This window comes from Cervus elaphus, chromosome 19, assembly GCF_910594005.1.
Source record: "Cervus elaphus chromosome 19, mCerEla1.1, whole genome shotgun sequence".
Classification (NCBI taxonomy): domain Eukaryota; kingdom Metazoa; phylum Chordata; class Mammalia; order Artiodactyla; family Cervidae; genus Cervus; species Cervus elaphus.
This window is the reverse complement of record NC_057833.1, coordinates 21,048,993-21,070,851: the sequence shown is the minus strand read 5'-3', so window position 1 is coordinate 21,070,851 and position 21,859 is coordinate 21,048,993. Positions and strand designations below refer to the sequence as shown.

The window sequence follows — 21,859 nt, the reverse complement described above, 5'->3', positions numbered from 1 at the left end:
TTAGACTTTAATTGTAGGGTTGAAAGAGCTCAGGGATTCACCTGACTCATTTTCTGGCACTTTTAAGCCATCACAGACAGATGAAAAAATATTTTAGTGTTTTCTAGCACTTGCTTGAAGCGGTTGATGTAAATTAACTCGTTTAGCCCTGACATCCACCCAAAGGGATGGGCACAGTTATTGTTCCCGTGTGCCATATAAGGAAACGGAAATGCGGAGCAGTTCAGCATCTTGCCCTGTAAGGACTGGATCATGAACTTGAACCCAGACACCAGAGTGTGTGCTTTTGATCATTACGTTACCACCTGCCTCTTTTCTCTCTACTAGATTTTCCGATTTTAAGGGTTAATTTTTACTCTCACTTTCCTTTACCTGACATGGTTTTCTCAGCCTGTAATGCTCCTTTTCAGTTTGTTTTCCTTTTTCTGAGCACTTCTCCAACCTTCTGTCAGTCACTGCTGTTCCATTCTCTCATCTTCCTCCTCAGTGATATTCTGTAACCCTCAAACCGTTTTCTGAATTCTTAGGTTATATATCAGGACTAGAAGCTGGCACTTTAATAATGGCTTGACCAGTTCTGAGTAAGTTAATATTAATAGTACAATTACATCATGGTTTCTACACATACCCTCTATTCCTGTTTACCACATCTTTTTTTCTGCTGCAATTTGCAAAAACACATTTTTCTTGCCTTAGGTTGTGCTATGAACGATGCCATTTTATGCGTTCATGATCATACCTCAGATTTCCCAAGACCTTTGATTGTGGACTGTAATCCACAGATATATTCACCTCTTTGTGGACATTGTATAGCATCTCTTCAGGTTATTTATCAAAGTTTCTAACTTTCATGTATCCTAGAATCTTCTAGCTGTTGAGACAAGCTGCTATTAATATGTCAAATGTGTAAATTCCCATTCTGCACATAATTGTCCGACAGCTGTGTGATTAAGTTTGGTCGATGGATACTTTGTACCAGCTGTTTGCATGTTATCCTTCTGACTGAATTGGAGGGAGGAGAGTAAAGCGCAGAACCATCTCTTCCCCATCTCCCAGCTCTCCTCACCCCATCCACCAACTCCCTCTCCACTAGGTGTGACCTAGTGGACCCTCTACCCCAATGAAGATGCGTTTCTGCAGATGCAGGTGTGTTTTCTGCTTCTTAAACCAAAGAAAAGCATTACATGATGACTCAGTACCACATCCTGTTGAGTGATTGCTGCTGTATTTTATTGCCAAGAAGAATTTCACAGGATTACAATTTGTAAATGCAGCGTTTCGCCCCATCCTTACCTTCCCATGGTAGTAGTTAATATTTAGAGTCTGAGGTGTCTGGGGATGGTGATTAACAGTTCCCTCACATATGTTTTCTTGACTCTGCTGCTGCTGCTGGGTTTTTTGTTTCTATCTTGGGTGTTGCTAGCCTGGATTGTCTCCCCCTAGAGGTCCTGACCTCCATTCAGGAGCCCCTAGACTCAGGACCCCTGCTGCCACTTCACTTCCTTTAGAGCAAGATCTTGGCTACATTGTCTGTTCACCCTTCTTTGAAAGTGATGCACATGCTTGCTGAAATTGTCCATGATATGTCCAGTTAGTGCACCCATTTAGCATAATAAAGGTGTATTTAAGCCCTGTTACCTGGCATGTTTGTGTTCCTGTGAGCCACCACCCAGACCATGGGGACTTTGGCCAGTGGATTGGAGATAAGGGAGTGCTTTTCCTACCAGTTGGGAGCTTAGATGTTCTCATGGCATCCTGTTCTCACCTGTGTATATCATGACAACATTGTAATTTATGTTTCCCTGTAGGCTTCCCCCACCTGACTGAAAATTTCAGACTGTGAGCACAGAGTTCTGGGCTTGGCTTGGTGAGGTTCCGCAGCACTAATCTTTGTTTTCCCTGCCTTGTTCCAAATGTCATTCAAGACGGTAGCATTAGTACCAATCCAAGGAAACTCTTGGTTTTAATAGACTTTTAGAAATTGGCCAAGACACATATGTACTATACACGTATATGTTTGAAAAACAATGTAATTTCTCAGCAGTGGACTTGGAACCAGCTTTTTGGAAAACAACTACCTTTGGTCCAGTTTCATCACCTCTGCACCTTTGCCCCTGTGATGTCCTCCAGGAGTGCCTTTCTCCTGTGCTCCCACCTACCAAATTGTTCTTCGCTCTCAAAGCCAGCCAAGAGTCTTCCCTCATTCCTCTTCCTTCCAGAGCTCACCCCTCTCTTTCACTGGGCTTAAATATAGTTTTATTATGCCAAATGCAGTTAGCTCTGATTATTTAAAATTACTGAATCTATTCTCCTGTGTTAGACTAGAGCTTCTTGAGGCCAAGGCCCATATCTATTCACTTTGCGTTTCTACTCATATTACGGTGCTGAGTAAAGTGGAGTTGGATGAGATCCCTTTATAATCACAGCACTGGAGGAGGGGGAAGGATCATCTGGTGAAGAGAATAGGGACCCAAGTGGAGAAAGGGAACAGGGCAGCTCGTTGTTTGGATGACTGTTGGGAGGCTGAGACGAGACGGAAGATGAGTTTGGGGCAGGCCAAAGGAGACAATGCTAGGCCAGTCTGGGTGGTGGCAGGCATCTTAGCAGTCGTGGACTGAGGTGTAAGCAGAGGAGCAGGGGCTGTGGGAGTCGTAGATGGAGCCCTGGCAATGGCAGCTTTACATGGGAGGCAAGATGAGAGGTGCAGTGTTGAGAGAAGGGGATGGACCTTGGAGATGATGCCCATATTGGAAGAAGGACAGCCATAGCTGGTGCCTGGCAGGGGGTGGGGGCAGGCAGTGGGGAAAGGTGGGGAGGAGGGTCAGGGAGGGATTGCTGTGACCGTGGCAACTTTGGGTAGCCAGCAGTTTGGGGCAGTTGTACATACTTTGCCAACAAAGGTCCATCTAGTCAAAGCTGTGGTTTTTCCCGTAGTCATGTATGGATGTGAGAGTTGGACTATAAAGAAAACTGAGCACCAAAGAATTGATGCTTTTGGACTGTGGTGTTGGAGAAGACTCTTGAGAGTCCCTTGGACTCTTTACGACCAGTCAGTCCTAAAGAAATCAGTCCTGAATATTCAATGAAAGGACTGATGCTGAAGCTGAAGCTCCAATACTTTGGCCACATGATGCGAAGAACTGACTCATTGGAAAAGACCCTGATACTGGGAAAGATTGAAGGCGGGAGAAGGGGACGACAGAGGATGAGATGGTTGGATGGCATCACCGACTCAATGGACATGAGTTTGAGTAAACTCCGGGATTTGGCGATGGACAGGGAAGCCTGGTGTGCTGTGGTTCCTGGGGTCACAAAGAGTCGGACATGACTGAGTGACTGAACTGAACTGACACCCTGAAGGGTCAGTCAGTGATTGACGATTGAATTGTGTCTTAGGTAGCTGTGAGGAGCTGGAGGTGGTAAAAAGAACCCAGTGGCAAGCTTGGCTGAGCTTGCCAGGGAGTGAGGTCATCTGTGACCATAATGCTGAGCAAACAGGATTGAAGGGCACATCAGAAACTAGCTTTATCCTCTCCTCCTCTCCCCTGTTCCCACTACTATTCTGTGGGCTTGAGTCTTCTGTCCCTGCATGAAATCTAAGACAGACTTCACTACTTCTCAGCTTCTCTCAGATTAAAAATATTTTTTTTTCTCAATGACTTTTATCCATAAATACAGTCTTGGTTTAGTAATATATGGTCTAGTCCAGTGTAATAATACTTTTTTTTTTTTTTCATTAAAGGTAAAGCTTCTCTCGCTCTTGCAGCTCCTTTTTCCTGGCGATGTGAACCCTGTAGTGAGGGAGGGAGTACCCAGGGGCTTCTCCCTGTTTTCCCTCTAAGGCATCGGCACTCCCCGCTCCCGTCACCAGGCACCTCCCACTTCTTCAGAATAGACGGGGGAGGTGGGCTTGGTCAAGTGCAGGAAGGTCCCGACATCAGCTTGCCTTGGGCTTCCCGCCATGGCAGATGTCAATCCTGTGGCTTCCCGGGTGCCTCAGTGGTAAAGAGTCCACTTGCCCAACCAGAGATGCACTTCCAAGCCCGGGTCGGGACGATCCCCTGGAATAGCAAATGGCAACCCACTCCAGTTTTCTTGCCTGGAAAATTCCGCTGACAGAAGAGCCTGGCAGACTCCAGTCCACGGAGTCGCAAAGAGTCAGACACAGCTGATCATGCAGGCATGGCGCAGGTCACAGGCTCTCCAGTGGGGACAGTCTGTCTCCTCCGTCTCTGTGGCTCTCTCGCCTGTATTTTCTCTGACATGGGGAATACAGCTCCTTTTCAGCAAACCTTAATGCCGCTGAGGTTCCCACACCCACCCTCTGCTCAGCTCACTCAGCCGCTGGGCTGTGCTAAGTCCTGTCCAATGCAGTGACGCAGTGGTCTGTGGCCCACCAGGCTCCTCCGCCCCTGGAATTTTCCAGACAAGAATCCTGGAGCGGGTGCCATTTCCTCCTCCAGGGGATTTTCCCAACCCAGGGATGGAACCCGTGTCAGGCAGCTCTAATTCACTGTCAGCTCATGCTGACTTGGCAGCACTTACGGGATCTCTGGGTGTAAATATTCTCCTAGTGCCTGAGAGTGAGGTGGGAGCTGGACCCGCCTGGGGGTGAATGCCGTGCAGATGGTGGCTGAAGTGTAGAGAGTGGACATGCTAGTCCAGCAGGAGACAGGGAACCCCACAGAGACCCACATTCCAGAAGCAGGAGAACAAGGAACTGGCCAAGAGGGTGGAAGCCTCTTCCACAGTGTTGTTTCTACAGAGGGGCAGACCATACAGGAGTCAGCTGAGTATTACGTCTATTATTGTTTCCATCTTTTACCCAGGTTAGAGGCATGCATTTTAATTTTGATTGTGAAAGGACTCTAAACTATCTTCTTCCTGTTTTGAAAATTGATGTTGATTTTACTTTAGAATTTCTAATTTATTGAAGATAGGTTTTAACTTTTTTTTTTCCCAGTTGTGTATGAACACAGATCAAGATTGGAGAAATCCTTGCAAAAGGAAAGACTTGAACATAAGAAAGCAAAGGAAGGTAAATAAATAATGTAATTTGTGTTTGACATTTCTTATGCTCTTCTTTGAAGTATCATGTACTTTACTGTTTTTTGGCTTAGAAATTTTTCAAATCACCCGAAGTCAGTCAAGCAATCTGCTGTACATTGTGCAACAAAATAATTCCTGCTCAAGATTGGATTTAGAATTTTTCATTTAGTTTGTGCCTCTTTGAGGTCATTCGTATATTAGTTCTATGTATTACTTCAGAAATAGCACACAGTTTTTCATTTGAATATTGTATATGTTATTAACATCTGTCAACAGACATCTGGGAAAGTAATACCATGCAGTCCAGAATATGACAAGCTTTATGTATACATATATATATGTATATATGCATTTATAGCATAATCAATTTCAATCTCATTGCATGACATCTTTTAAGTTATAGACCTATTTTTCCTCTTGTGCTAAAGACTTTATTGGCATAGCCGATTGGCTTGTTCTGAAAAATTAACATTTAGCACAGGTGTTAAATAAAAGTCAGTGCTGTTGGTTTTTATCAGAATTTTTCTATAAAGCATGGACTTGGTATAGCTTGTGGTTTGGAGTTACTTGCATTCTTATTTTCACTTATTGATCTTTTTGGTTAAACATTAGATTGAAGCGGTGTTTTGTTATTACTTTGGTACGGGGTAGAAGGAGGGAGAACAGAGGAGGACAGTGTGAGCTGGAAAGTTTTACTGAGAAGTGTTAAGATTATTAAAATGCTTTGATGGGATTGGGATTTTCCTGGTCTTCAGACGCAGAGTGATTTTGTAGAGCCACCTAGTGGATAATAAAGCCTTAAGCGCATTAAAGATGGTTTCCTTGGCTTGAGGTCCTGCATGACTTTACTGTGCCATCTAGTGGCTGGCAGTAAATCATCTCTGTCCTCAGGTGCACTGCATGGTTCTGTTTTTTTCCTCCTTCACTTCAAGGAGAGTTCATCACCAAGTCCACACTCTAAATGCACTTTTAGTCAGTTGGCTATAGTGTGTATTTTGTTGATACAAGATTCACAGCTTTAAGGTATGGAGGAAAACTTTTAAAGCATTAAAAGACAAAATAAAGTATGTCATCAAATAGATTTTTTAAGTCTGAGTAAAATGTGCCTTTGTGTTTTTAGATGTCTAAAAGTGCCACAATGAATTAACTTATACTAATAGAGTTAATTAATGTAATTATATTCTTCATTTTATATTTTCTAGATTTTCTAGTTTATAAATTAGAAGCACAAGAGACACTGAATAAGGGAAGGGTAAGTTGTTTTTTTTTCTCCCTTAATTTATTTCACAAAACTTGATCGAGGGGGAAATAAAGTCTCCAAACATTTTACTCTGTTGATCATTAGGACTGAAATACATCTCCCTCCATCCTTTCCTTCCTTCCTTCCCAAAAAAATTCTGAGAGGAAGACCTTAAAAATTGTTCCTTTAAAACCTACCTTCCTTTGCTTATCACATTATTGGCGATAGTGATAAATTGAAAATATCCTTAATATTCCACAATAAAGAGATTCATTTGTTTATTCATACGTAGTCTCTCTTTTCTATAGAATGTGATATTTAGTTTGATTTTCCTTTGTACCATGTTACTGTCACTTGCAGAGACATTACTGTGTGATGTCTAACACAATACCTGGCCTAGAGTTCACATGTTCAAATGTTCAAAAACATCTGTAAAATGAATGGATAAATAAATGATATTGACATTTTAAAAAAGTTTTTAAGTCCAAATTAACTAGGGAAAAACACTTTTTTCTCTTACTGTAAGAAAAATGTGTAAGTATTGGTTGAAGAAAGCATTGGTGTTGTGGGGTATTAAAACTGAGATGAGTCGGTTCCTTGAATAGCTAAGAGGTTACTGGCTTTTCACTCTTACTTGCATTTTTAAGACCTAGTCAAGATTGTGTGTGTTCTGTTGTGCATTTTGTTATGTAATATATTACAAATTAAAATAAAGTGGTAAAGTGATAAAAATGAAGTGTTAAAGCAAAAATGCGGTCCATTTTAGAAGTTGCAAGAACATGAAAGAAAGAAATAGATGAAGCTATGCCTCTCCTGCCGATGGTGGAAATTAAGAGGCAGGCGCGTAAGAGAGAAACACGGCAGCCTGGGGAGAGGAAACTGGCAGTGCGCTTTGTACACTGACCCCGCTGGGGCGGCCCCGGACTGGACCGGTGTGAGCTCCGAAGGTGAAGATGCTCCACCGGCACGTGAGAGCACCCTGCTGGGGCACAGAGTTCAGCTGGACGCTACGGCTCAGGGTCCTGTGCTGGCTCTGCCCCTAAAGGAGACATTTGCGCTAGGCCTGTTCCTTAGCCTTTCTCCTTCTCTCTGTGAGCTGGCGCTGTAGTAGAGAATCCGCCTGCAATACGGGAGATGCAAGAGACCTGGATTCAATCCCTGGGTCGGGAGGATCTCCTGGAGGAAGAAATGGCAACCCACTCCAGTGCTGTTGCCCGAAAAATTCCACGGACCGAGGAGGCTGGAGGGCTGTAGTCACTGGGATCAGAGTCAGACATGACTGAGGATACACACACACACACACACACACACAATGTGTGTAGAAGTTCTTACCGGTGGAAACTCAAGGAAGAAAAGTGCCTTTTCTCTCCCTTTCTGGAACCCATTCTAAGCTTGTGAGGCTGGTCTCTGCTGGTCTCTCTCCTGTTCTCCTTGGAGCACCAGGTACCAGCCGTATGCGATGCTGTGTCTCAGGACAAGCTTTCTGTGCGTCTGGCCTCAGTTCTTCTTCTGAATGTGAGAGTGGAAGTAAATCACCTTCAAGGGCCCTTTCAAACTGCTGTTTTATAATTCCATGCCCTGCTTTTTCATCATTAAAGTCTAGCAAACTTGGAGGAATGTAAAACTTCATTTCTGCTATGAAGTAAAGACAGGACCTCAGAAGCATCCCGGATCCAGCTTAGAATTCATTTTTACTTAGGTGAACAAGTGAAAACCTTTCATTAAGAGCTTTAAGTTCTGTTTAACAAAAGAGCCAAATGTGTTATCTTTTTGTTAATTATTTGCTTTTCAATTTACAGCAAGATTCTAATAGCAGGTACAGCGCATTGAATGTCCAACATCAGATGCTGAAGGTGAGTAATTTAGAGGTGTTCTTCATGAATGAATGAAGGGGTTAACTAAGTAACTTATGTGATTAAGGAAAGTTTACAGAAAATTGATTTGTACCGTGATATGGTATAATAAGGTCATTTTTGGCTAAAGGTGATATATAATTGTAATGCTCCATTATGTTTATCACCTGATTACAAAGGACATATTTAATTCATTATTCATTTTCTTGTAAATCAGGGCCTCTGGTCACTTAATTTTTGAGTTTGTTCTTTATCCTTTAAGGATTTTCGTTTGTTTTTTATCTAATTTCTCAGAGTGGTTTTTCTTGAATTTTTTTTTTTTTAATCTCAGACACAGTGGAGTCAGTAGAAGTATTAGAATGCTGTCTTCCTGTTACTAATGTGTCATAAGTGGCCCACCTACCACAGGAACACAATTTATATTTAAAGATATTCTTCCCTTGGTTCTTGGAAAAAACTCACTGTTGTGTGTCAGGAAGACTGAAGAAAAGAGAGAGGTGCACTGTTTGTGTCAGGCCAGAAGAGATGAGCAGCGGCTATAATGCCAACCACACAGCAGGAAATCCGTGCCGTTGTCTCCAACACCCAGTGCCCAGCTCTTTGTTTGGTGTTGTCTTTCCTCCTGTATCAGTAGGGTATTTGCCTTTTATTGAAACCGGAATCTTTACTATTATCAGGAAAGCAATACGTGAGTTAAAGCAGACCACTCATTCACGTTAAGCATTTGGAGACTATAGAATTTATCTAGATTGTGATTACAGTATTGTAATCTAGAATAGTGTAAGTAATAATCATTTCTAGAAATAATCGATTTTTTTTTTACTTCCCCCAAAAGGAAAAAAGTCTTTTTTTGCCCTCTTCTTTAAACTGGGTTACCAGAAAGGCTGATAATCAAAGAAGGGAAATAAAAAATGTTGCTGGGGAAACATCAGATTGAAAGGCAGTCTAGAGGCTCCATGGAGGGGTAATTTTTCCATTAGCTTTACCTCGTTTCCGCAGTAACTTGAGTCCCTGGGAATTTCCCCAGATCCCTTCCTTTTCCATCACTCTTACAAACTTCCAACTTCTTGTTGTTCACATTAATGTTAAAAATTAAGGAGAAAATTATTTTTGGCCACGATCCCAAACTATTCATTTGAAATGTAAAGGAAAAGGAAGAGAGCTGCACAAATTTAAAGCAGTCAGGAAAACAAAGCCTACTTCGTCTGTGCTTACTTTCTCACAAGAGAAAGGCTTTGCAATCGAGAGAGAGACTGATTTAGAGAATGTGTTAGTGCAAATTCTCTGTGCCCAATGCACAGTGAGGCCAAACAAACCAAACCATCAGAGTTTGGACCAGAGCAAGGTTTATTGCAGAGCCATGCAAGAGATTGGTAGTTCATGCCCAAAAAAGCCTCCAAGCTCCCCCAAGGGTTTGGCAAAGCATTTTTAAAAGCCAAGTGAGGGAGGTGAGTTGCGGGGTCTGTGATCAGCTTGTGCACAAGTCTGATTGGTTGACGGTGAGGTAGCAGGGTAGTGTCACGGGAGTTAGCATTATCAGTCCTTAGGCTCCAGGAGGCCTGAGGCTGTATGCTCATGGCCATCAAGCAGTTAACATCTTCCATTGGGAAGGCGGGGGCTGGGTGGGGGTGGGGGGGGGATGGTTTCACATCTACAAAACACCTCAGGAAATGGGCATCAAATACTGTATCTAGGTACTTCAGAGAGGAGCTAAATCAAAGGATACAGGGTAGGCCTGTCCCAGGAAAGCCCCATAGGGTCCTGCTCAGGTACAAATGTATATCCCTGCTCAAGTTTTCATCTTTGCAGAGTCAACACGAGGAGCTAAAGAAGCAACACAGCGACTTGGAAGAAGAACACCGCCGACAAGGAGAAGACTTCAGTAGGACATTTAATGACCACAAGCAGAGATACCTGCAGCTGCAGCAGGAGAAAGAACAAGAGCTTTCTAAGCTAAAAGGTATTTGGAAACCTAATGAGCCAGTGTGCATGGAAATGAATGCTCACTTTAATGTTTGAATGGAACAATAGACTTTTGTTTGCTTGGTGATTGATTTATATTACATGTGGTATTTTATCAGCTACTTCTTTATGATATTTCACACTGATCTCCGGGTGTGTTTAGGGAAACAGTAAAGAATACTTAGTGTTTCTCAATGGGACATACTGGCCTTGTTGGGCAAGACAGTTCTTTTTGTGCATTGTCAGACATTTAGTATCTCTGACCCCACCCACAGAATGCCCCTAGTGCTCCCCAGTCACAGGGATAGGTTTCCAGATCTCCACTGGGGCACAAAGACTCTGCTGATCACTAATAGTCACTTCAAAAAGCTCAGGCTCTGAAGTCTGACTGCCCTGGTGAATCAATGACTAGTTTTATGACCATTGGCAAGTTGTAGAAATCACCACAGACTTAATTGTCCTCATCTGTAAAAGTGGGATATTCATAAAAAGTGGTAACTTTATAGAGTTGGTATGAGGATTAAATTATGCAAAGCACCTAATACAGTTACTGGTACATGGTAAACCTTCAATATATGCTAACCACCATAAATATCAGCATCAAGTATTTTCATAGTAATATGAAATGAAATACATCACTTCTGAGTACATATGAGTTCTGAAAAAGGGCAACAGCATATCCTACAATCACCTATTCAGGTCCTGAACAAGTTTGAAGTATGAGATTTGGTTTAAAAAGGTACATGGTGCTCACATAAAAATGAAATCACAGTAAGGTCTTCTATAATCTAGTTAATTGTACTGTGCCAAACAATTTCCTGGTTTTATGTAAAACGTCGTCATAGAAATCTGCTGTGTGATATAGGTCCTTTGGACTTTCTGCGCTTTTCTTTTGCTATGCTTTGTCTCTCAGTATTCCAAAATAATAGGAATTCATTGTAAGTATTTTCTAGGTGCCTGACCTTGGCATACTTCACATAACTTAGTTCATTTAATTTTAGTGAGAGGCTTAAAAGGCATGTTTTCTTATGTCTACTCTATATTTACACCTTTCTTTGAAACTCAGTCCATGTGTAGTAAAATTTTATCAAGAAATCAGAACCGTGGAAAATAGGAGGACACTTGTATGTGAGTTCTGCACACTTGGACAATTCAAGCCTGATGGCTGGTGTGAGCATCCTGGGATCCAGAACAAAAGGAGAAGTACAGTCAGTTCTGGGGCTCTTGTCATCAGAAGAGAGAATCTCCCAGTATCTTGGAGGGTGAGAGAGAGACAGAGACAGAAACACGGAGAGTGAGAGTGAGCAGTATTTTTGGTACCAGTTAATATTTGGAAGACATCTCTTATAGAAATTTTAAGCAACTTAATATGACAGTGCCTTTGATGACACTTGATAAGTGATTTTTTCACATCAGCAGTTTTGTTTGATCGTGGTCCCTGACAGTAAATTGTGATAGACGAGGGTCTGTCATGGCAAACCATGACGTGTGTAGTCAGAGTGATCCTTGGTAGATGAATATGACACGAGGAGGGAGTTTAGAATTTAGAATATGGATAACGATGAGTGGACACCATGTAAGCTTAGATGATTCCTCTCATCATCATGGTTATAATAAGAGCTGACACTCAGCAAGCGTTTACCATGTGTCAGTACTGGGTGAAACTCTTCCTGCAGGTATCTTATTTAAGCCTCATAACAACCTGGCAGGTAGGCATTACATTTAACCCAGTTCAACAAATGAAGAAATTGAGGCCTGCAAAAGTTAAGTAACTTAGGGTCACACCACAGAGGCACAGGAGACACTGTCCTTAAGGTTATGAACTGAATTCCTTTAGAAGGCAGCCCTGTATTTCAGCTGCATGTGTGCGTGTGTAGACTGAAGGCCTGTCCAGCCTGGGACACACTTGGGGCTCTTGGATTGCCGCTGGTGTCCCGTTTTGACGTTTGAGAAAATCTGCTGATACAGATAGGTGGACAGCCTAACCACTAACAACATTCTCACCCGCTTCTTGATCTCTTCCCAAACGTAGTCATAAAGCCAGGGCCCAGGGATCAAGCAGGGACTCTTAACAGAGTGAAAGCGGGCAGAGAATATGCGGCGGCGTGGTGACCGGCAGCTTCCTGCAGTGCTGAGGGCCACCCTGGAGCCAGGACAGTTCTGCCTGCAGGGAGTGGCTGCCGCTCTGGGGACAGTTTGCCCAGCACCATGCAGGTCCACATCTGCTGCTGTCCCAGCGTCATTCTAAAGCAGCACCCCTTTCACTGTCGACCATATCTCCCATTGGAAAATGAATCATATGATCACCCAGCTGCCATTCAACTTCTCCTGAGAATTGGCCTGATGTTGCCAGAATCTTATGAGACCCAGCTTCTTGATTTTTACTTGGTGACAACTCTTCGAATGTGGAAGACACTGACTGTCGGCTAACACTTGCAGGGGCCAAAAAAAAAAGTCTGTGTGTCGGCCCAGGGGCTACCAGTTCATAACAAATAATGCCCAGATACAGAAAATGTGGGGAAATTACCAAGAGGCTGTTCCCTGAATTGTAGGGCTTGTGGCTGGGGAGGTTTTAAGACTTCACTATGATCACTGCAGTCTCACATTGTAACTGTGGAAAGAATTGTCCAGTAGCTATTGGAGGAAGAATTTAGACCAGTCAAGAACCCAATTGTGGGAGACAGAAAATACATTTAGAATTTTTGAGCAGATGGGGTGTCTGTCTCTTATTTGTTTCTTGAGTTGAGAACTGTGGAAATTACTCATGGCTATGAGAGATGCCGTTTGTGCTTTTTGATAGCTTTGTTTTTAATTTCTGGTGAGACTAAAATCTCAGATGACCCCTACCTATTACATTTCATTCCTAAGGGTTTGCTTATTAACAGAAATATTTCATTTTTAGCTCGGGAGTAATTAAAAGCCCTTAACTTCTATGCCAGATAGCTTGTTTAACCGTATTTAAACCACTGAGTCATATTGTGTTGGATTGTCCAACTGAATCTGTGCCACATCCCAAAATGGTGCTAAGTTTTGTTGATTTGGAGTATTGTACTGTCAAAGTTCAAAACGATCTTTGAAAAAGTTACATGAGGCTTTAGGTAGGAAAATAAGAGAATCAAGAGCCTGAAAGGCCCAGGGCTTTATGCATGATTTTCCTTTTTCTCAAATAGAAACCGTGTACAATCTGAGAGAAGAGAACAGGCAGCTGAGGAGAGCGCATCAGGACATGCACACACAGCTGCAAGATGTCAAGGTAAAAAAAAAAAGCAACAACAACCTAAAAACCCAGCATTTGATTGTTTTGTGTTTGCCTGCTTTACTTTGTAGCGACTTTAAAAGTCATTCACTATTTGACCCGCTTTACAATCCACACTGTTATTTTGGGCTTTTTGCAGAAAGTGAACCTGCCCATTACTTCTTGTGCATTGTAAGCTAAAGAATGATCTGGAAATCTCAGCATTTGCATTAGCACTGGAATGATTCTTTTGCTACGTGGTTGAATCTTAAGCTTTTTATTTGTAAAGGTTTATTAATAACTAAAGGTATCTTTCTTCCTGTTTTGATTTCCTTGTAAGTGCTGACGATTTTTGGGTAGCACATTTTAGACTGTGGATTACCACCTTAACCATGGTCTTCCCTCTGCAAAGATTTTTGAACTTATCAAATGCTACAACAACAAGCCAGCAAGTGAGCAACGTTTGGGTGGCCATACCACTATCTGCCCAAGAGGAGTTTGTCCCAGAATGTCAAAACTCAACCTGTAAACTTCTTTTTTGTGTAGCAACAGCATAAGAATTTACTCTCCGAGCATGAGCAACTTGTAGTGACTCTGGAAGACCACAAGAGTGCACTAGCTGCCGCACAGGTTAGGAGGGTAGCAGCCGCTCTGGGTTCCTAAGTCTGCCTAACATTTCTGATTCCTCTGTGCATGCAGTCTCTTAAAGGCCAGTCTTCACTGAGCTCCTTAGGACAGAGCTTTCCTGATCCTGAAGATCATGCATGCTTTCAAAGCTCGATCAAGAGAATATTAAGTAAAGCTTTGATCTTTTCTTTTTTTCCCCCTGCAGTGGGAGTGTGGTTCATAGAACTTTTTCTACCCTCCACCAACTCCTACATGCAGCAGTCCAATACTTGTCTAAGTCAGAGAATTCATCCCACATTTATGGTTTTTTTGCCACGATATAGATCTATGTAGACTTGCTATACTATCTAAAGGATTTTATATGCTAATTACCTAAATAAATTATTATGAACTATATTTTACTCCTCCTTCCGTTGCTCCCAGCTTTATGCCTGCGTACACTCCTTTTGGGCCTAGGCTTATGTGTTGTTAGGTCAAATTACAGGAAATAAGAAATCTCAGGTAAATAGAGAAGGAAAACAGAGTTGTAAGTTTCATTTGTTCAAAGCCTACAACAGTCCTGGCACAAAGCAGGCCCTCCATAGATAATGTATTAAATGAACAAATGCAGGTGTTAGAGAGCTTAGTGAAGTAATGTCACACTGACTGTTTTACAGCTTTATCACTGAAGCAGATAGGAGTGGCTAGTTTAGTCACTGTATATTCTGAATCACGTCTTCACTTCTCTTCTCTTAGAAGAATTAAAAGAAAAGAGCAAAGGAAAACCAACTATTTGTTCTTACCAGGAGACTGTGCATTATTTTTTGTCTTTATAAAATTTTTAAAAGAATTATATGCCAGGCCCTGATCTGTTTCAGAGACTGTAACATCTGGGTCTGTGGGACCCCTTTTCAAGGCAGTCATTGATTATCCCCCTACAAAACTGTAGCTGTATGGTAATTTTTTACATGTTTATCAATTAAATTGGCTTTAGAGGGTATTATTACATTCAAAATCTTCTTTATAAAATTTCTGCCAAGCTTTGTTACATGAGGCTACTTTTCAAACTAAAAAATATGACAGACCAATTTGAATACTCTAGGTACTATAATAACCATAAATATTAAATTAAGCCGTGACTTGAAAATTCAGAAAAATGTGAGTAAAGTACTTCACTTAATGACCAAAACCAAATTCTGTTGTAAGCTCACTGGGGAATATTACTTGCAAGATTTTGTAATAGAAAACAAATTTTTAAATTTAATATACATGTATTTTTTTATTTCTTTGAATATCTTTTTGGTTCTTTTGGATGAGGTCGTCAAGTTTCTCCTGTTCTTTTACTCCCCAGTTGAAACTTTCCCCAGATCTGCTTAGAAAACAACTGCTATTTCAGGCGTATATGTTTTTCATGTAAATCATCTTATGAGATTCTGTCTTGCCAATCTGATTTTTAAATGTAATTAAGGGGGGAGACAGCAGGAACTGAGTGGAATTTGAGAGCTTAGAATTTGTCAGGGATTATCATAATAACTTTATATACAGAATTTTATTTAATATTCACAACCTACTGAGTTATATAATAACTGTATATTTTTTGTAACTAAATAAAATAAGGTCAAAAGGAGTAGAGAAGCTGGCCCAATATCAGTGCCCAGAACCACCTTGAAGCTGGGATTTGTGGAGATTCCCCCTATTACAGTTACGTGGGCCTTGCCCCACACCTACTGAATACTGATTTCTAGGGTGGGCATCCAGGAGCCTGCATTTTTAACATGGTCATTCCATAATTTAACATGATTATTCATGCATGCTCATATTTGAGGACCATAGTATTTCTTCCTTCGAAGGTTATATATGTAGGAGGAGGAGAAAGAAGAAAGGGTAGAATATTTGTCTTATTAAAAGCATCACTGTGTAGATGTCATTTTTTTTCCCTTTAACCTCCAAAGCTGGTTTGCAAATGTTTCGATAGGTTTCTGGGTAAGGGCCACTGTTAGCCATATGGCACACGTTTGTACAAATGATAAAGAAGCACGCCCCTGAGACAGATTCAGCAGGCAGACTTCTCTGTGTGAATTAGAAAAAGACAGGAAGCGGGTGGGAGAATATTATGCAGGTGCACAACTGGGGCCAAGGGAGCAAGACGCACCAGCCTCCTCTCTCTGCTCTGCTGGGCACAGTGAGGGGGGCGCCCTGCCTGGGAAGCTAGTTCGGAAGAGATTTCTGGGTTCTTTGTATGTGCTTATGTAAATGTGTGTTTACACATATAGCACTTCTGTTTTAGGATAACAGTGCTGGTGCATATGATAAGCTAAGTGTAAGCAGTCTAGTGGTTTTCTTAACATATTTATTTTTTCCATCTTTATAGCTTCTGGTATTTAAAGTATCACACACACACACACCCTACCACATATACACACAGATAACACACAAATGACTATATTCTCGTCCTATACCTGCAATAGTGCCTTTGTCATTTTAGAAGAAAAGAATATTCAGAATCGAAGAATAAGAATAAAAACTCAGCCTCCTTTCATGCCTATGCTACTGTTTTCCAAAACTGCAGAGCACAATACAGGGAGCTTTTTGGAGAGGAAGGGACCTTATGTGACCACAGATTGACTGGGAAAGAGGGTGGCCTGAGTGATTTTACATATATGATCAGTTACTTATTTGAAGCATATGGTTCTTTCTGCTGAAAGGTGTTACTCAGACCATACTAGTAAAAGATATCTGCACTTAATTTATTTAAATGTGGAATTTTAAAATAGATTTTAATGTCATAAAACTGATTGCATAGCTGTCTTTTAATAATGATATTTATACTAGAGAGTTATTTATAAAAATTCTGACTTAGTTTAATGTAGCATGGGAAACTAACATCTGTCTTAGATATTTTTTTCTCTGTTCCCTTTAACTCTAATTCTAATTTGCATGTGATTAAAAATGGTTGAGCATGTCCAAGTAAGTATAGCTAATGCATGGAAACAGTCTGCATATTTTTCCTCTCTCGCATTTAGGTATATTTTTGTCTAGTCCTCCACTGAACCATCTATGAATGATATCCCTTTCCCTCCTCAAATTGTGCAATTTGCATCCAATTGTGCAATTTGCAATGCAGACTCAAGTTGCCGAATATAAACAACTGAAAGATACACTCAATAGGATTCCAAGCTTTCGAAAACCAGAACAAACAGAACAGCAAAATATGACCCAGGCGGCACGTCCTCCACAGGGTGACCTCACAGCAAGGGGCAAGTCACCTGGAGAGCCTCGGGAGGTAAGAGTTGGGAACTGGTCTGTGGTCGAGTCATTTTCCCTGTCAAGCTGTTCTCGGGTGACCTGCTCTAAATAGGGTCAGCTCTTCCTGCAGAACACTGATTCTCAAATTTTAGCACTTATCAAGAGTTCCCCATTAGGGCTGTTAAAACAGGAAGAGCTGTTTTCAGCCCACCGGTTGGGCTTCCCAGGTGGCTCAGCGGTAAAGAATCCACCTGCCAAAGCAGGAGACTCGGGTCCAATCCCTGGGTTGAGAAGATCTCCTGGAAGAGGAAATGGCAACCCACTACAGTATTCTGGCCTGGAGAATCCCATGGACAGAGGAGCCTGTGGGCTACAGTCCATGGGGTCACAGAGTCAGACCTGACTGAGCAACAACAAGCCTACAGGTTACAGTTCAGCTAACTTGGGATGAAGCCTGAGGATCTGCATTTCAGTTTCAGCTGGTCTGGTGAGGTACACTTTGAGAACTGCTGTCTTGTTTTCCGACAAACTCTAAACTAGTTTTATCTTTCTTCATATGGGTCTATTTGGTTGAAAAGAGCTATCATGTCTGAGTATTTTAAGGTTTCTTTTGGGGGGGTTAGTGTAGAGTAAGAAGGTTAAATGATTGTGAGGATACTATATGATAATCAGCCCACTCAAGTACTAAAGCTGATAATATATTTGAACTTGATACTGTACTAGGCCATACAGCATACGTCAAAGTTTGCATTTTAAGACCTTCATGAAACTGCAAGAGAGTAAGTGCTAGTCACAGAATCCACTCTTTTGTATTCCCGTTCTTTATAAAATTAAGTCTTGTTGTTTAAGAATATCTCCCAAGTGGAGCATCCCAAATGATGTCACCCATATGATTAATTCTTACCAAGTTGTTTTTGTAATCAGATCTTTCCCCTGACAAAGACACTTTAAACAATGAATGTTTGAGAAGACTTTCTCCAACTCATCTTCTTACCATCTTATGGGAATAATTAAGTTGGTATAAGTGAACTTCACTTGAATCTTCAATCTGAGCAAAGCATTCCTTCACAGACAGGTTCTGTGTCCTGGATACTTGTTCTTTGTCTGGGTCTTATGTTGCTCTGAACTTCAGAAAACACAGTCAGCGCCCTGGTGTGGGAACTGGTTCTACTCTCTGTCCAAGTTCAACTGGATTAATCTTTTAATGACTCTGACATTTTAGTTTTTCTATCTGTGAAACAGAGGTAATAATTATTTGCCCTAACCTTTCTCACAGGGATGTTGTGGAGGTAAATGACAGGTGTTTCAAAGTACTTAGAGTCCTTCAGAGAAATATTTCCTATAAAGCCAGCCAGCGTGCTTCCTAAGTTGCCTCAGTCATGTCTGACCCTTTGCAACCCCATGGACTGTACCTTGCCAGGCTCCTCTGCCCATGGGATTCTCCAGGCAAGAATACTGGAGTGGGTTGCCATTTCCTTCCCCGGGAGATCTTCCCAACCCAGGGATCGAACCTGTATCTCTTGATTCTCCTGCATTGGCAGGCAGGTTCTTTACCACTATAAAGCCAGTTCAGTTCAGTCGCTCAGTCGTGTCCAACCCTTTGCGACCCCATGGACTGCAGCATGCCAGTCTTCCCTGTCCATCACCAACTACCAGAGCTTACTCAAACTCTTGTCCATTGAGCTGGTGATGCCATCCAACCATCTCATCCTCTGTTGTCCCCTTCTTCTCCCACCTTCAGTCTTTTCCAGCATCAGGGTCTTTTCCAGTGAGTTAGTTCTTCACATCAGGTGGCCAAAATATTGGAGTTTCAACTTCAGCATCATCCTTCCAATGAATATTAAGGACTGATTTCCTTTAGGATGGACTGGTTGGATCTCCTTGCTGTCCAAGGGACTCTTAAGAGTCTTCTCCAACACCATAGTTCAAAAGCATCAATTCTTTGGCACTCAGCTTTCTTTATAGTCCAACTCTCACATCCATACATGACTACTGGAAAAATCATAGCTTTGACTAGATGGACCTTTATTGGCAAAGTAATGTCTCTGCTTTTTAATATGCTGTCTAGGTTGGTCATAACTTTTCTTCCAAGGAGCAAGCGTCTTTTAATTTCATGGCTTCAGTCACCATCTGCAATGATTTTTGAAACCCCCCAAAAATCACCTCTGTCACTGTTCCCATTGTTTCCCCGTCTGTTTGCCATGAAGTGATGGGACCGGATCCCATGGTCTTGGTTTTCTGAATGTTGAGTTTTAAGCCAACTTTTTCACTGTCCTCTTTCACTTTCATCAAGAGGCTCTGTAGTTCTTCGCTTTCTGCCATAAGTGTAGTGTCATCTGCACATCTGAGGTTATTGATATTTCTCCCAGCAGTCTTGATTCCAGCTTGTGCTTCATCCAATCCAGCATTTCTCATGATGTACTCTGCATATAAATTAAATAAGCAGGGTGACAGTATACAGCCTTGGCGTAGTCCTTTCCCGATTTGGAACCAGTCTGTTGTTTCTTGTCCAGTTCTAACTGTTGCTTCTTGACCTGCATACAGATTTCTCAGGAGGCAGGTCAGGTGGTCTGGTATACCCATCTCTTTAAGAATTTTCCACAGTTTGTTGTGATCCACACAGTCAAAGGCTTTGGCATAGTCAATAAAACAGAAGTAGATGTTTTTCTGGAACTCACTTGCTTTTTCGATGATCCAACGGATGTTGGCAGTTTGATCTCTGGTTCTTCTGCCTTTTCTAAAACCAGCTTGAACATCTGGAAGTTCACAGTTCATGTACTGTTGAAGCCTGGCTTGGAGAGTTTTGAGCATTACTTTGCTAGCCTGACTATAAAGCCAGGGCAGTATCAGTTCACACTTGCCAGCTATGCGAGGACTTGGTAAAATGTGTACCTCCAAAAGCTGTCCTCAAGTGTCTGAGAAAATACATTTTCCCTTGGTTTATTTATTTATACAGTCCAGTTTCTCAGTTATGTTTCTGCTAATCTAAGATGAAAGCTTCACATTTCAAGTATGGGACAGTCTGACCAAACAAAGTATTTTTTCTGATAAAGAAGGCTGGCAGGAGAAAGAGCAGTGACACATTTTCCTATTGATATTGTATTTACTTTCTTTTGCCCCTTTTTTCTAAGTAATGAAGACCATATAGAAATCTCTGACACTTCCAGAGAAAACTGATTTAAGTACACCAATTTAAGAAGAGGAGTTCTCTGTAAAAAAGACATCTATTTTTTTTTCTTCAGAGTTTTCTGTATTAATAATATAAAATATTCACAGAAGTTCTCTGGTGTACAAAGAAGTATTACTTTTAATACATTAAAAATGTTTTATTGTACCCGACTTAATGGATACTATTTTAGCTAACATGGATGTCCATTAGTAATGGCATTCTTTTTTATAGTAGGTAACAAAAAACAAACCTAACTCATCCTCAATTTGATCTTATCCTTTTCTTTTCAAATAGTTATTGAAGACAAAATTTACATAGAAGAAAATTACATAAGTATTCAGTCACTTGAAGTATGAGGGTTTTCCCTTTTTATTCTGAGAGAACAGGAGTTAGACTGCTTTTGAGGGCAGAGTCTGTTCAGATGTGATCATGTACAGGCTTTACTTTTAGGTTACTTACGGTATGCTTCCCATGATGAAATTTTGCTTATGTTATCTCTATTTTGTAGGTGAGATTACACAGTGAGAAGAGTTAAGTGACTCCATTGCAGCCATACTTTTCAGGCAGGACTCTATATTTCTAGACTCCAGGATTTTGCTTATATTGTAACCCTGTAGACGTGGTAATAAAGAAATTCTGTCACTACTTTCAAACTAGAAGAGTGTCATTTCCAGTGATGTGCTTGACCTAGGTGTCTCGAAATAGTGAAGTGTGGCAGAAGCATGAAGCAGCCCCTGGAAGAACAGAGGAAACAAAGCCTTACCCTTCCACCCAGAAGGAGGCAGAATTTCAGGCTCCTGTGGAGCTGACGCAGCAGGAAGCGGGACCCAGGGAGCCGGAGGAGCGACAGGCGGAGGAGGAGCACAGGCGGGCCCTGGAGGAGGAGGCCATGGAGCAGGTCGGGCGGCCTGAGCACCTCGAGGAGGAGCACGACCCCTCACCCGAGGAGCAGGATCGGGAGTGGACGGAGCAGCGCGAACGAAAGGAAGCCAGACTTGCGGCAGGGGAGGTTCACGCTGAGGTATGAGGTTACCCAACCGGTCGGCTGGGGCAGGGGCTGTGGCTTTGTCTCTACATAGCGTTGATGCATGAACCTCGCAGGACCACTTCTGTAAGGATTTTTCTAGTAAACACTGGAAAATCCGTGATTGGTTGAATCTGCACGTGGGAAACTGAGACAGAAGGGCCCCCACAAGGGAGGCTGTGGAGGATCCCCACATACAGAGGGCTGACTAAAAGTTACGTGAAGATTCTCACTGTGCTGAGGGGCCATGCCCCTAACCCCTGCACTGTTCAAGGGTCAACTGTATCAAGGAAAAAGCCCATGTGTAACAATCTCTAAAATAAAATGGGGGTGATTTCACTAAATCTTCCATGTACTTGTTTAAATGTTCTGTTGTGACGTTAGTAGCATAGGTCCCTTACCCCAGAAAGATGACTGGGGAAAAGAGAAGGTGCTGTAGGTGTTTATTTGTCAAGAGTGCACAGTAGGGCGGGGT

The 21,859-nt window shown here is 41.9% G+C and overlaps 1 protein-coding gene across 5 annotated transcripts in view; it reads left to right on the top strand.

Annotated features, from left to right (window-relative positions):
* GOLIM4 (golgi integral membrane protein 4) overlaps positions 1 to 21,859 on the top strand; it is a 78,584-nt gene that overhangs the window by 38,594 nt on the left and 18,131 nt on the right. For 3 of the 5 annotated variants that reach the window (XM_043873678.1, XM_043873677.1, XM_043873676.1), the window contains exons 2-9: positions 4,964 to 5,038; positions 6,252 to 6,301; positions 8,089 to 8,142; positions 9,952 to 10,102; positions 13,275 to 13,357; positions 13,886 to 13,969; positions 17,070 to 17,228; positions 21,052 to 21,381. In XM_043873678.1, the coding sequence (XP_043729613.1) occupies positions 4,964 to 5,038; positions 6,252 to 6,301; positions 8,089 to 8,142; positions 9,952 to 10,102; positions 13,275 to 13,357; positions 13,886 to 13,969; positions 17,070 to 17,228; positions 21,052 to 21,381 (986 nt within the window). The remainder of the gene's footprint in view (positions 1 to 4,963; positions 5,039 to 6,251; positions 6,302 to 8,088; positions 8,143 to 9,951; positions 10,103 to 13,274; positions 13,358 to 13,885; positions 13,970 to 17,069; positions 17,229 to 21,051; positions 21,382 to 21,859) is intronic. The other 2 variants (XM_043873680.1, XM_043873679.1) reach the window with 1 other exon arrangement.